We start from the raw sequence: 16,518 nt of genomic DNA, 5'->3' as shown, positions 1-16,518 counted from the left end.
GGTTTTGTTGGTCTTCCCGAAAACAGTGAACATGGACAGTGGTGGTTTTGCATTTAACCCCCTAAAATAATACATTTTATTTTGGGAGATATTAAGCAGGCGTCTAGTGAATGTATTATTATAGCAACTACATGAGGACTTTTTTAACTGATTAAAAAACAAAGCCTTTACTACGTTAATTGATACAGAACACAAAGAAACTTAGTCAAAAGATGTGCACTGCAAAGGTTAATAATTAAATTGTAATTTTAATCATAACTAGGTTTGCTTTTTATTAATAATTCTAAAGATTTTCTACAAATTAAATTTATGATTTTTTTTCTAATCCAGAGATATAAATGTCAAATATCAAAAGAAGATTTTTCTATATTATAAATTAAAAATGTTTCCACATAATATTTTTATACAAATCTTTTAAACATTTGAAAACTGCAAGTAAATAATATATAAATTAATACATATTTTTTAAAATCTGAACTGATATTTTTAACACAGTTATTATTTTTTAATTAACTGGAATATTTTGACAAAACAATGTTTTACTTACTTTACCAAGGCGTAACATCATATACGGCTTTTCTGCTGAGTCTAAAGAACGGGATAAATGTAAAACGGCTTCACCTATTGTAAAAAAAACGGCCATTTAAAATGTATATTCAATGAGAAACTGATTGCTGAATTATCAACAACTATGCATGTTACTAAACAATAGATAGTTCGTACTTGCCTATGACAAATCTTAAAAGAACTGTGATATAATTATTAGGTGATACGTTATCATCAAATCCGGGCAAGTCAACTGTCCTTGCCCATATTTCTGTATCATCGTCACTTTGTTCCACGGACACAAAAGACTTATCCGATTCTAAAAATCCATTTTTAGCACTACCCACATCACTCATAGACTGTTTGGCTCTAAAAAATATTTTTAAATACATGTATATAAATCATAATAATATAAAGAAAAATTACTATAAATAAAACCAGAGTAAGGATAGATTATAAAACATATTTAGATATCACATTCAGTTTATATTAGAAAAAAAAATCGAAATTGACAAAAAACCATGATCTCTTTTTGCAAAAATATGTTGGATATTACAATAAAATGTATATTTGAGTGTAAACAAATAGTGTACATATTACTTACAAAACAAAAACAGGATGTAAAGACAAAGCTTATTTTGGAGTTTCATTGTTCAAAGTATAATTTTTATGTAAAAAAAGATTTTGCCAAAAATAAAAAATGAAATAATATAGGTACTTATTAAACTGAATCAGAATCTGAATTAACGGCATATACAGAGTGTTCTTAAAACCCTGTCACACCCGAAACCACGATGATCAGTATGGGCATGAAGACATATTAGCATATTTAAAACAATTTAAAAAAAAAAATAATATTTAAAAAAACAAATGGTTGCTTACTTCTGCAGGGGAGAAGCGAGGGGGGCGTGGCCATGTGGTTGATGGTGTATCAGACTCCCCCCTCCCCTCTCCTCGCTTCTCCCTTGCAGAAGTAAGCAACCATTTGTTTTTTTTTTTTTTTGTAAATTTTATTAGTTCTAAAAATCAATTCTAATGTGCCAATGTGTCTTCTTGGTCATACTGATCATCGTGGTTTCGGATGTGACAGGGTTTAAAGAACACCTGTATAATTATTTTTTGTTATACCAAAGATTAAAATATTTTTTTGATTTAAAAAAGGTGTTGAATTTATTGTCTATAAATTAAACACCCGTGAGATAGACATCTCAACGAATAGAAAAAAATTGAGAAGAGTGTATGGAATTTCAGTTATTTGCATGGATTGTGGTTGTTTTTTGTCAACTTAAATTAATTGATCATGCATACCTGTTTCGGGACAAATATGCCAATACAATCTTTCTTTTCAAAGCTGCCAACTGTTCCAGTTTGAAATCATCCAATATCTTATCAAATTTGCAGAGATCAGCAATGGTTGTACTCTCCGCTATGTCCCCTGAGTTGGAGCAGTCCATAGCTGATAGGGGAACAGTGTTTGATGTGGGAAGAGGAAAGTTCTCGAAGAATTCCCACATTAGACCAATTCTTCGGTCTGATAGATTCAATTTTATACTTGAAATTGTAATGTTTAATTTGTGCCTGGAATATTAAAAAAAAACATACAAATATTTGAAAATATACTTTATAATTTATAACAAGTTGTGTGGAGCCCGAGAGATTGATGGCAAAAAATTAAACTCAAAACATCAAATGAGGATTAATATGTTTTAATCCAATTATTATTTCTTAAATAATAAAACAAACTGAAAAATAGTAATTCATAAAAAATAATAATTGCACAATTTTTATTTTTTATTAAACTCTAAATCTTTTATATAAAACAAATTACATTTTTTGTTTTATTTTGAAAACTACATTTACTGTCCATTTTATCAATTTAATTATTTGATACACAAACAGAAAAATATATTTAAAGCATACAAAATATCATCAAAATCTTATTACAATGCATTTGAATGTTTAGTAAGTCTATCTTGATGTGTTAGTGCCTGTCAGTGAACCAAGTAAGCATACAATTAAATTGTGTAATCACACACATTCGAATTATTTGAAAACTTTTTGTTACACACACATAAGAAAAGTTTATTAAAGATTTGAATGGAACATACATACTTGTTATTATTACTAAAATTATATGTATACGCTGCATGCTTTACATAAACCATTGTAAATGCAAAAAAAAAATACACTAAAAAATGCATAAATTGACAATGCTTAGTAAAAATACTTTTAATTATTTGCTAACAATTAAGAAAAAAGTTAAAAGGACAAAAAATAAATATTTTTAAACCTAGAAAGCCAAATAAAATTACCATCAAGATTTCAAAAGAGAAAGACATGAATTATGTACATACTTGGGTAAAAGTTTATACTCCTGTTTGATACTATTCGAAAAAACCAATTGAAGCCTAATTTTTGGAATCAAATGAAGATCTGAATCGGCTAGTTTGCGGGCATTTCTCCAATCATCTCCAGAATCACAGAAGAATACCTGCAACATAAGTTTTTACATGGTATAATAAGCTAATAAAATCTTATGTGATCTCTTCCGTGTCACAGTGAGGGGGCTTGAGTATTTTAATGATTCAGCAGGCCATGTTGACGGTAGTATAATTAGCCGACAATTAGCCATATTGTCAACACTTGGCATTTTACAATTTATCTAGCCATGTTTAGTTTTAGAAAGAAAAAGAAAGAATGTTAGGGCAACCAATATAATATTATAATACTTATAAAAAAAAAAAATGTTTATTTTGTCATTGTTTTATTAAAATTAGCAGAAAATACAAAGAACCTAACCTTACTTCACATAGCATATTAAAACATTACGTATTACAAGCAACATTGGGTCTTCGGGTATTTTCTTCTTAATGGTATTACGCATTAGCTATATTTATAAAATCATATTTTGTATCCCTTAGCCATGGCTTCTTTTACATAATAAACATTATGGCTGATCGTTTGGTCAGCCAAAATTAGTGAAAAAATATATCATTCAATAAGGTGTGTGTGGTTATTCAATCGAAATGCAATATGGCTAATTGTCGATCAGTCTTTTACATTACGGCGCGGTTTTGTCATTTGGCTAGCTGATGCGCATTCCGGCTAAAATAAAAATCCTACTGTGACATAACTACTAGAAGCAAAGAAACTGTAGAAAAGAAATTCATAAAATAATTAAGGGTTAAATCAAATAAAAAATTTAATAAAATTTAACCAACAATGCCATACATTTGAAACAAGTGGTAAGAAAAGATAAGATTACCAATGTCTCAAAACTCATAGTATGAGGGTTTAAAAATTTCTTACTCCATATAGTTAAGTTAGCGGCAATTATTATTACAAAAATTAATAGTGTATATATATATTTTTATGTGAAGGATCTTCACTGACAATATATATTGGCTCGGTTTATATAATATATAATGCTGTTATTATATTAAAATGTTTGTTTAAAAAAATTAAAATACCCGAAGAAACCGAAAGGCTTAAAATATTAAAATATTTTTTTTTGTAAATAAGGAAGTTCAGAGGTTTTTTATTTGTTAATAGACTATCTTACTAAGCCAAAAAATATTTATTTTTATTTTTTTGTATCGTATTATCATCACTACGGTTTTTCAAAGTTTTGTAATTTTTTTATTACTCCGTGCACGACGTCACTAGTTCTCTTCGGTGAGTTGCCCTGATTGGGGCTTCCCAGAAACCGGAAATATATCACAACACTCTATCATTGGATAATTTATAAGAACTTGTGATGTCATTTAAAGTGGTTCATTTTTATTGAAATCGTTTTTACTATTTTAGAGAACCTTCAACTTACAATTAAAAGCTCTAATTTTTAATGCATGTAAGAAAACATTTTCTATATCCAGTTTCCCGTAGCACTGAACTTCCTTGTTGAAAATGAGAAACACAATATTTTAAGGAATATTTGTGTTTAAAGGGCTACAATGTTTGTGTGAACACAAGATTCGAAGTAAAAGTGTTAATTATATACCTGCAAAGATGAACAATCTGCATATATCCTATCATAAAGACGTTCTTCGAGTTCCATACATGTTGCATCCTCTAATTGATTGTTAGATGGTTGTAAATCTGATTTTACAACTACACGACCAAGATCAACTACCAGCACATGTCCTCCTCTATAAAAAATATAATAAAAAAGTTATTTACTGTACATACAACAATAACACATTCAATTGCACGTTTTTACTCATTGAAATATTATATATAGAGACAACATTCCATACAAATCCGAGCTAAAAAGTCGTCCCTAAAGAGAAGGGAATGGCCAGCGAAGGATGCAAGTGTCATCACGTCATATCATATCGACTTTGGCAAGCAAAATCTACTATGAGTTTTATTCAGTATGTTGCTTCCCGCATACGCGTTACATTTGTTTATTGTTTTACTACATACACGGAAAAATACACTTGTGGATAAAGGAGTAGGGTAACTGACGAAATCATTAGGACATTAGTAGTGGTAACATAATAATTAAATGTTATTTAACATTAAAATATATATGTTGAACAAATATTGATTAAGATGAAAACATTCATTACCGGTGAAAGGTTTTATTTTATTTATTTAATCCAATATATATAATACAAATACATAGTTTGCAAAAGAAAATGTTTGTACAATAGGTACATTTAGTATAATTTCCTTCTTATTTATGGGTGTAGCCACTCTACTGGCTCACAGGCACGTTCCAGAGTGTCAGGATATTATTTATTTTATACATAATAGTGCATACTTTCTAATCAATTGTTGTGTAAAAATTCAAAAGAAATATGAATAAAGATTCTAAAATATACCTACATTAATAAAATGAGAAAGGACTTTCAAGAAATTAAAATTATATTCAGATATAAGAAACATATTCCTCGGCTTCCTGTCTAGTCTTTTTAGCAATCCAATTATGGACTAGAGTTTTGAAAACATTGTTTTTCATTTTGCTTACTGATATGTCCATACTTAAAAAGTTGTATAGCTTAGGGGCCAGAAGCTTATACCATTGCTTTTTCTGTCTTTTCCAGAACGATTTGTGCAGTACCTTAGCGTACATGTAGGCATTTTAGGAATTTCGAGGAGACACAAAAGTAGCCGAGGAATGCTCGCAAAAGACTAAAGTCCGTTCTATCAAACATATGCCAATTGGCCGCAGGTTAAGGGAATATATTTCGAATGCTTATGCTTACTTATATACCTCAATGTTTTTACTATACTTCTTTATTGTCAAAATGATTATACCTACCTAAAATAATTAATTAATAGAACTTGTATTTTTTTTTTCTTTCAAAAAGTCTGTTGGTGATCTTCAGGAAATTGTTGACAAACTGCAGGAAAAATGTGCTCATCTGGATATTAATATTAATACCAAAAAGACTTATGTGCAACAAATCCTGTCTTGACCCTGATCAGCCTCTCTATAATAATGGGTGGAGAATCGAGAAAGTTGACAGCTTTAAATACTTGGGAATTCACATAACTGAGCATTCATAAAGAGCTCGCAACCCACTAGGAAATTTCTGGAACAATTTTTAACACGATGCGTGTTATCTGAAACTTTAGTCTATACACGGTCAAAATGAAATGCCGATTATTCAACTATTGTACAATGCCAGTACTCCTATATGGGTGTGAACCTTGGCTTCTTACCAAAACTTCCAAAACACATTCAAAATACTCCAAATACAAGCAGGAAGTAAAAAAATATTTTATAGGATGAAAATACAATTCACCTTGAAATCATGGTCACAGTAAAATCCAAGCTACCTACATTTAGTTTGAGATTTGTAGCAATAATTTATTTAAAATCAATATTATATTCTTCTGTCAAAATATTTACAATTAACAGTAGACTTGTAAAATCAAATATTTATAAGTACGTAAAAAGTCAATTCTGAAACTACATATTTATTTTGCAAAAAAATAAATGAATCAAACTTAACTTAACTCATAAAACATATTCCTCAGCATACGTTTTTCCAGTGAGGAATAATAACAATAATCGTTTATTAAAAATATAACAATTTCTTTATCTACTACGTGTTTATGGTAATAGATTTATATATAGTATGATAGAATAGGTAGTCTGTCTAAGTACAAGCTGTTTTAAGGCAGACACTTTTATGTGTAGAGCAAAAATAAACAGTCTACTACATTGTTAATTTGACCATATAATGTACTCTGGTGAAATATTAAATAAATAAATGTGTACATCCACAGAAAACATAGATTTTTTTCTTTCTTCAATTTTCCACATATGTTGACATATTCGAGTTAATTTGTGAAATCTTTATTGGCCTTTTTATTATTTAAATATCATGTTTTATTTTAAAATACGAATGACTGTTCTTAAAATAAAATTTTAAAAAATATGTTGATGTTTAAAAATAAATAAATACAACAGTATGTGTATTTTAACAGAAGATACATGAGCAATAGAATTATAAAACCCTCTCTGGACGAATTTTGAAAAAAGAGATAAAGGTATAATTTATTAATGTTTTGAAGAATCTACAAAATAAGCCAATCGTGAGTCACAAATCCTGCTCGATCAAAATAAATATTCGGGTGAGTTGCAAAACATGATTCGATTATTTAATTAATGATAAATGTTTATTTCTTCCTATTACAATCTACTTTTATATTTATTTAGTTATCTTAAAGCTGTAACTCTCCAAAAAAGAGTTTAACTCTTATGCTGGGAAAGTGGCACACTGTTTATTGAGAAATATTTTTTTTTGTGATTTACTCAAAAGTAGAAGAGGCATCCAAAGCAGGTTTTATAACTAACTCTACAACTTATTTAAATAAATAAAAATAAGTCAAAATGGAAAAGACTACAAATTATATTTATGGCATATAAATAATGAGTGAACATAAGTGGTGCCGAGTAATGAAATAATAGTTTTATTAACGGACTTACTTATTTAATGTTCCCATTTCTGGAAGTACAATATAAGGTCCTTTGAGATCCATATTGATGTTAATAATTTTATGCCTCGCTATTGTATAATTCAGAAGTGATTTACTCAAAACCGCCGCTTCGTTAAGTTTATCACTCACAATATTTGTCAAGTCTTTCACAGCCATTGATCGCATTTGGAAGAAATTTATGATTTCTGATATACCGTGCTGAAAGAAAAATATAAACAAGATATTTTAAGAGGGAATAAAAAACATGTCCAGATCTTAAGTTGAAAAAATAGTTTTTATGGTTATGGGATTTTTTACACACTATTTACAAAATAGGCCGGAATTATAAGGGTTTTATCCTTGGAGTAAAAATGCAGACCCATATAGAGCTGCCCGGACAAAAACCATTCAAGGATTATCAATCAAAAACTTAGCTATAGTTTACGGCAAAAAAATGGGCCGCAAGTACTCAGGTCCAGAATCGAAAGCGTAGCAATAAACTTTTCGTTACATGTCTGTTGCTAAAGCAAAAATTTGCAACGCTTTTACTCTGAGCAACAGAGAAAAATGGCATCTCTACAGCTGTTGTGCATTATTACACTGAGGTTTTATCAGTTGCAGATAAATATTTTACAATAGTATGTATGCATGTACACAATATATGTATAATAAAGAGAAAAAAAACCTCAGTCTTTAACAAACCGTTGATATTATATTACGATATTATGTACCTACCTGTATCAATTTTTTTACTGTATTTTTACAAGTTGTTGTAATTGTAATTCTTAAAAAAAAAATGTGTACCTAGTTATTTAAAATATTTTTTATTCCTTATACACATACTCAGTGTGTAATAAGTTTATGTTCCTTTAATTATGTTTATTTTATTATAATATAAAAATTTTGAATTGGTCAACTATATTATGAAAATCCCTCTCTTCCACTCCTCCACTCTATTTCCTCATCTTTTTCAGAACTCTTTTTTTTTCTCATGTCTTATATAATATATTATTTTTCTCTTTACTGTGTAACATGTTCTCTAATTATAATTGTGAAAAACTTTAACTGGATGTATGTATTATTTTTTTATTACGTATTCTTATATAACTTTAACTGCACGTTGCATTTGTACAGAAAATTTCTTCATGGGGTCGATTATTTGGGATAGTTGCTGAATGTACATCTTGAGTGGTTTATGCTATGTATATGTGCCGCATGTAATGTATATGTTTGTGTATGTTTTATATGTGCGTTCATGTGTGTGCGTGGATGGCTCGGAGTGTGCATTCGGTATTTTTATTTATTTTAATTTATTACCTCCATGGAAATCGCAAATGTCAACAATTATCCTTTTTTCACTTAAAATTCTTATTTATTTTTTATTTTTTGTCACATTTAATGTTTATATCTTTTTAATTTATGAAAACTTAATTGGTCTTTTTATGTTAAAAAATTGTTGTTTTTAGTACTTATTTTGTAAGACTGTATGTTTTCTAAATAAAATAAAATAAAAAAATAAAAAATAACAACTGTTGTTTTTCCTTAATAAATAAAAATAAAAATATAAAAAATACTCAATTTCTTTATATTTTTCTATACTGTATTTTTAAATACTGTACTTTATTTTATTTCTTGAATTATATGTTATTTAGATACTTATATTTTAGATAATTTATAAGTAAAAGCCTTATAGATGTAAAAAATAAAATATCTCTTACTTCATTATATACAACTTCTACAGGTTCTAAAGAACAATTCAATCCAAAATCAGCTTCGCAATTCAAGGGATTTTTCTCAAAATCTATTGAGAGGAAATTCTGGTTAGTATGTCCTGAGAACACATTGTCTGCTGTTACAATGGCCGTGAGATCATTTTCACCGTTCGCAACTTCTATAACAATACTTTCAGCCCTGGCAGAAACCTGAAACGGATAATTTAAATGAAATACTATTATAAAATCATTATAATTATTCACCATGCCATAAAATTGTCTTTTAAAAAAAAAAAAGTGGCCAAATACTTTTGATGGAGATAAAAAAATCTTTATTCTTATTCTCAAAGCACCCTCTCAATTCTCATCCACAATCCCTCATTCTTCTCTAACTTATATGGTGTCCATGTGGCTCTACTGCGGAATCGTCTCTAATCCACCATCAAAGATTTTTCTACAGTATCTCTGTTTAAATCAAACCTAAAGAAATATCTCTATTCTCTCCTTAATCTCTCCTCTTTTCCTTTCTCTTTATTACCTTTTCCCATTGAAGACTAGTATAGATATTTATTAATTTATATACACATATTGGTAATTCTATTTTTGTACGTAATTCATAAAAAAAACATTCACACATATTTTGAAACTAAAATTATATAAATAACACCTTTTATTTTATTGGTTGGTTGGAAAAAAAATCCATTTGGCAATGTACAAATATCAATGCACAAAAAGTAAAATAAAAACATGTAATTAAGTACATCATTAGTCTTTCTACTTGGTGGACAAGTATACTTACAATAAAATAAATATAAAACGACTTTGTTTTTAACTACCTATTTTTTCTACCGACCGGTTTCAAAGCTACACAAACTTCTTTATCGAGGTATATTTAACTAATGAATTCTATCCGATAAAAAAAAAGGATAGCATGCTAATTTTTCGCATGTTCCCTCACAATTATAACACTCAATATGGTGAGATTATCCTCACATTTCTGCAGATGTAGTTTTAATTCTGAGTCTTTGGAACTTTTTGAAGTTCTCTTGTACGTATCTTTGTATCGGTGGTAATTTTCCCAGTGAGACTTTATTGACTGCCACATATAGGGCCTTACTCGTTGTTCTAGACAGCGTCGTAGACATACTTCCAGCATTTAAAAAAATAAAGAAGCTTGTATAGTTTTCTATAGAAAAAATAAAGTTGTTTTGTAGTTATTTTATTATGATGAATAATCACAAAGCTATAATAATGTTTGTATCCCAAATTAAATAAACACAATTGGCAACAGAGTTAACTTGAACAATATTTTGTGTATAGTTTGTCCAAATATATGTACGCAGATACTAAATTCAACCCTCTTGAGAGCCAATTAGGATTGTTTCAAAGTAAATGTGTAAAACGATATCTTAAACTAGCTAAGATAGGTTATAATCCCTGTAAATGCCTAGATTTCCATACTCACATAAGGACCAAAGAGATTTTCCATTTGTTTGTCAAGAGTTAATTTCAGTGAATATCAATATTTTACTCAGTAGTGAATGAATGTTTAGAAAAAATATCTTTGCTTTGCTATAATTACTAGGCATTCAAATTATTTTACTTATAACACATATTATGGGTACTTGAATTGAAAAACCTTAGTGGTATTAATGGATTTAACGACAAGGTTATACTCATGAACTCAATTGCCAATTTAAATCTTTAGTAACTGACCTTAAAAGCTTTTGCGGCAGGTCGAGTTTCAATTGATGCTAAAAATTGAGTCAAAGTCATCACTAATACTTCTCTTCCTCTGTTCATTAGACTCAAGGATGAATTGGCCAGTGTAAAGTTTATTTTATGTTCTGAAAAATAGACGTATTTACTATAAGTTAATTATTTACATAGATAATTCAGATAAACACGTGAAAAATTTACAGCTACCTTAAACTGTTTTTTTTAAATATTTTTTTACAGTATACAAGAAACCTAAACAAGTTAAGTCTGTTAATGTTTTGAAATCTCAAAATACTGTGCTAAAAAATCCCTCTGCAAACGGTGCTGTAACATCATGTTACATTAAGCAAAAGACAGGATATTTAGAAATACAGATTACTTAAAAACAAAATTTTAATTTTTCAAAAAAAAAATATACATATATCGTTGTTGCGCTAGCAAAATCTGTGTTTTTTCTGTTTGAAAAGTATTTTTAATTTCGTAATGAAATTACACATTTTGTTTCAACAAAACATACTTGAATACTTTTTCAAAATAATAGATATTTTTCCTTTTTTTAACAATAAAAAAATATATTTAAAAAATCCATCAACAAAAGGAACATTCTTTTATTTTCTTCTTATCGTTCCTCTCCCCGATGGAGGTTGGAAATCATCGTAGCAATTCTCACTTTGTTGGCAGCTGCCCTGAACAAGGACTGAGTGCTGCAACGGAACCAGTCACGCAAGTTCTTTAGCCAAGAGATGCGCTTTTTACCTGCACTGCGACTTCCTTCAATCTTTCTCTGTAGAATGACTTGTAAAATTTTGTATTTTTCGCCTCTCATCACATGCCTAAAGTACTCAAGTTTTCTTTTCTTTATGGTCTTCAGTACCTTTTTATCTTTTTCCATCCGTCGGAGAACGTCATCGTTTTGGACTCTGTCCATCCAGGAGATTTTTAACATCCTCCTGTAGCATCACATTTTAAAGGCTTCGATCTTCTTTGAAGTGCTTTGGGTGAGTGTCCATGTGTCGACGCCGTAAAAAAGTACTGAGAAAACATTACATCGTACAATGCGCGGTCTAAATCAGAGGTCTAAATCAATGTCTCTACTGCAAAGGTCACGCATCCTGAAAAAGCAGTATCGCACCATCTCTATTCTGACTTTGATCTCTTGTGAGTGATCCCATTTATCATTCAGCCAGCATCCTAAATATTTATATTGATGGACTTGCTGTTGTTTTATTAATCTTTTTTTAAAAAAAACTATGCTACTTAACAGATATTGCCGGCGCAATGACGATACATGTATGCTGTTTAATAATCAATTTTCCCTATTTCCTAAAAATAATCATATAATTTAGACCTGTTATAGCAAAACATGACTTCATTTTTTTTTAAATAATAGAGATGTATCAGGTCCTATATTCTACGTAGACTTATGTACATCATAAAGAGTTAATAAAACAAATAATAAAATATATGGTAACAATTTCACTTTGAAAGCACTGAAATAAATAATATGTATTATTTTATCATGGAATTTCACCACATATGTATCAAACAAATCAACGCTATTGTGATTAGTATGAATGTGTGCGTATTAGGGTTAAGGTGTAGTAAAAATAAAAATTAGGATGAAATAGGTAAATGTGTTATAGGTACTTATAGATATTATCACAAAAACAAAATAAAGTATTCAAATAGATACCTATGTATAATTTAGGTTTATCTGGTTTAGGTCCACCTTCCACATAGCCTATAAGTTCGCAGACTCTTTGCTTTTCTGGACTGGACAAATGACTCCACAAACCCTTGACCTTTTCAGCCTTTACACATAAATCTACATTCTTCCTAGAGAATCCGCTATCCGCACAGTCCACCTCGTGGAAAGGGCTAGGAGTCGATACTCTCCACCAGTTTATATCACTCTCCTTCACTTCTACCCTTTCTGGATCCTCCAATTGCAACTACAAACATGTAAAATAAAATTTTGAATAGTAGTTGGTAACTCGTAGAAGTATATTTTATAATTATGGCAGTCCTTGTGGCGTACTGGTTAAGACGTTTGCCTTACCTACGAGGGTCATGAATTATTTTAAGATGCCTTTATTTCATTTTACTGTATTATAATAATTGTTAATTTCACTAACATTTAATTATGTATATTTTTGGGATAGATTTAGAATATTGTGGCATAACGAGATTTGTCTGTTGCGTCTAAAGAGTCATAATACCCCAATAAAATGTTATTTAATTCATTAATATGAAAGGGCTAGCTGTTCCTAAATATTGTAAAAAATATGGCAAAAGGACACTGCAATACAGTATACCTGAAATATGTAACATGTTACTCAACAATATTAAGAATATTGAGTATAATACAATAGTGAGTTAAATGCAGAAGTGAGACATATGCTCAAATTATGGCTAATGGAAAAAAGTTTTTTATGTTAATGATAGTCTTTTTTAATGAAATATGGGATAATATGTAATGTTTTAAAAAAAATAATTAATGTAGGTTAAATATTTAACATCGAAAAATATATAAGAACCTGCCTATGAATTGCATGCTGGCAATTAATTCAGGAGGGCTTTTATTTTAAGTTTATTTTGTAAATATATTTATTTAAATAATTAAAAAATTTGCAAATTATAATAAATGTTATAAATGGAAAATAGATTTTTAGCCACATACTTTATATTCATTATGATCAATCAATTAATATATTTATTCATTATTATCTATTTTTACTGTGCGCAAATTGTATTGCTACATTTTATATAATTTCAATTTTACATAAACATATTCATTATAGATGAATATTTTTTGATATGCATATTTAAAATAAACTGAATTTCATATTATTGTATGCAAATTATTATTTTTTCTCCTATTATTTGTGTATTTTATTTATATGAATGTTTCATAAACACTCTTATAACCTGTAATGGCAGAAATGCCGAAAATAAAAAAAATCTAGCTAACTTAATCAATCCAGCAAAATAATAAAGTAAATTTTTTTTAATAGGTAGTCTCTACTGTATAATAATTGATTTTTAATGTTTTTTCTTTTCAATATAAATTCACTTACTTATGCAAAGAATGCACAATATCATTAGATTATTCCGGCTTTTTTTTTATCGGCAGAGCACCCGATTTCGAGTGACACGTGAATTATGACATTAAATAATTACCTAGCTAAGTAAAAAATCACATATGCATTCTACCCACTTATTACATTTCAAATTATGGTGCAATACTTAGAGTATATACATATAATACTCTAAGGTGCAATAAGTATTAATGACCTAAGTATCGCGTATTAATTGTAAGTAAATGTGAATTGAAATCTGTGTTTTGCAAATATTACAACTTCCCACAAACCTTCTAAGGGTAAGTGTAATCTTGAACTTACTTCAATTTTCGCATGCTCCCTCGCAACAATAACACTCAATATAGCGAGGTTATCCTCACATTTCTGCAGATCTAGTTTTAATTCTGTGTCGTTGGGACTTTTTAAAGTTTTCTTGTACGCATCTTTGTATCGGTGATAATTTTCCCTGTGAGACTTTATTGACTGCCACGTATAGGGCCTTACTCGTTGTTCTACGACAGCGTCGTAGACGTATTTCCACCATTTCTTAGAGTTTCTTCTTACGGGAACTGTCGGATGCAAATGACGAAATTTCCTAAAAAATATTTTATCAAATAATAACAAGAAACACACAAACGTAAAGCGAGGCACGATGCTGTCAAAAGTCAAAATACGAAAAGAATAGAAAACCATGGTAAAACCATTAAGGATATCTCAATGTGTAAAATGTACAACTATTGTTTTTAAAAGTTATATTTTAAATTCAATATCGCGAATTCGATTTTAAACTAGAGAAACTCACCTTAAACAAGATTCAAACAAGCAAGCAACAAGAATCCGGTAAGTAATGTTTTTTGTTTGCAGTTTGTATTTTTTTAATATATATTAATACATCGCATCGTTCCCGCCACAACTGTCAAATTCGAACGTTAAACTAATGTTGGGCAAGTTAGAATCAATAATCGATTTAAGATATTTTTTTTCTCAAAATACGGATATTTAGAAGAATTTAAATCATTCCATTCTTAAAATTATCAACTAACGATAAAAATTAATGACCTTCATTTGAAGGTTGAACTAATCACATTTTAGTTGGCTATAAGGTGTCAATTTGATCGAAGATAAATTATTTTCCGAATTTCAAACTTCGATTTATTTTAAAAATCGATCAGATATATATATCGATGTATATCATATTGTTACATTAGGTACTAACAAAAATTGGTGTAACCATAATTTAATAGTAAAAATAATCACTGAGGCTGATAAATAATAATAAAGCATTCCTTTTCCGCACCTAATGGTGCATAGGGCACTGCATTGGTACAACAATTGCAGCATACCTCGATCATTTTTGTTTTATGAAGGTAAGATGATCAGTCTTACGCTTCAGGTACCAGCCCAGGGACTACGAAATATTATAGTGAGAAAACGCCCTTTTAAATAAATATTTCACGTCAACCATGTCGGGAATCGAACCTGACACCTCTAGCATGGTAGTCAAACGCGCTGACCATTACACCATGATGAGGCCGACAAAATATACGCTACGGTGTAAAATCTTTTTTTATCTTTATTAATAAAAAATTCTTGTTATTTAGTTACCCAATTATTTCATTTTTCAAACCATTTTCTAAAGTCGTTAATAACTTTTGCTGTAAAAGTTAAAATCGAGTTGTGGTATAGCGGGATTTGAACCTCGCACCGTTAATCCGTGAGTCCACACCATTAATTACCACGGGACCCCGGATAAATATTAATCAATTGTGATCAAATATAATGGTTATGTTAACACAATTAATTGCGCGTTTTGTCTAAATAAATCATGTTTTACCTGTTGATAGCGATCCTTTTGAATGAATCAACCAAGGAACAAACAGAAAGGTACTGTTTTCTAGAAAGTTGTGCAGCACTATCGTGCAAAACAGCATCCACCAGCAAACGTGGAACACGCGCCTCTCCCGAACGATTAATAATAACTTTTACTTTGCACGTGATGGGTTTTAATACTGAAAACAGACAAAAAATAATAAGTAAAATTAAATTGCGTTTCCGATGTGTAAAAATAGCAAATTACTTTTAATTACACTTACAAAATTCAAAATCTTCTCTATGCATCGAAAACTTTTCCAGTCCACTTATCATGTAATGCCTCCAACTGAGAAACTGTGTTTGAGTGATACTTCTTGTTTCTTCATCGTCCAATACGACTGCGTTTGGATTCCAGTAAAATGATAAGGATTCCACTTTCATCATTTGATATACAGTATTAGCACCTTGAGGGGTCATTGAAGGCTTCCATCGACTTTAAATGAAGAAATTTCAACGTAAAATAAACAATGACTCAATGCCAACAATATAAGTATTTTAAAGTACTGTTAAACAATTTTACACTATCAATGTTATCAACAGTAAGAACAAAAAATATATACACCATGTGCCTGCGATCATTTTTCCAATTAACTGGAAAAGTGAATCATTGCTTTGGTACCTTCATAAAACTTGCTATTTTTTGCATCAAAAATACT

The 16,518-nt window shown here is 29.5% G+C and overlaps 1 protein-coding gene across 1 annotated transcript in view; it reads right to left on the bottom strand.

The window, feature by feature from the left end:
* Nucleotides 1-16,518, bottom strand: part of LOC148281973 (intermembrane lipid transfer protein VPS13A-like) — a 71,729-nt gene that overhangs the window by 40,279 nt on the left and 14,932 nt on the right. Inside the window, exons 4-15 of the mRNA XM_088225838.1 lie at nt 16,084-16,295; nt 15,825-15,999; nt 14,312-14,585; nt 12,604-12,862; nt 10,908-11,038; nt 9,198-9,401; nt 7,490-7,698; nt 4,547-4,694; nt 2,901-3,037; nt 1,855-2,124; nt 728-915; nt 548-621 (exon numbers count right to left, since the gene is read on the bottom strand). Coding sequence (XP_088081964.1) covers nt 548-621; nt 728-915; nt 1,855-2,124; nt 2,901-3,037; nt 4,547-4,694; nt 7,490-7,698; nt 9,198-9,401; nt 10,908-11,038; nt 12,604-12,862; nt 14,312-14,585; nt 15,825-15,999; nt 16,084-16,295 — 2,281 coding nt within the window. The remainder of the gene's footprint in view (nt 1-547; nt 622-727; nt 916-1,854; nt 2,125-2,900; nt 3,038-4,546; nt 4,695-7,489; nt 7,699-9,197; nt 9,402-10,907; nt 11,039-12,603; nt 12,863-14,311; nt 14,586-15,824; nt 16,000-16,083; nt 16,296-16,518) is intronic.

The sequence above is a fragment of the Micrasema longulum genome, unplaced genomic scaffold (assembly GCF_059751315.1).
Source record: "Micrasema longulum isolate JH-2025_06_02 unplaced genomic scaffold, ASM5975131v1 h1tg000389l, whole genome shotgun sequence".
Classification (NCBI taxonomy): domain Eukaryota; kingdom Metazoa; phylum Arthropoda; class Insecta; order Trichoptera; family Brachycentridae; genus Micrasema; species Micrasema longulum.
The sequence above is the reverse complement of the archived record's forward strand: the minus strand, read 5'-3'. Positions and strand labels throughout refer to the sequence as shown.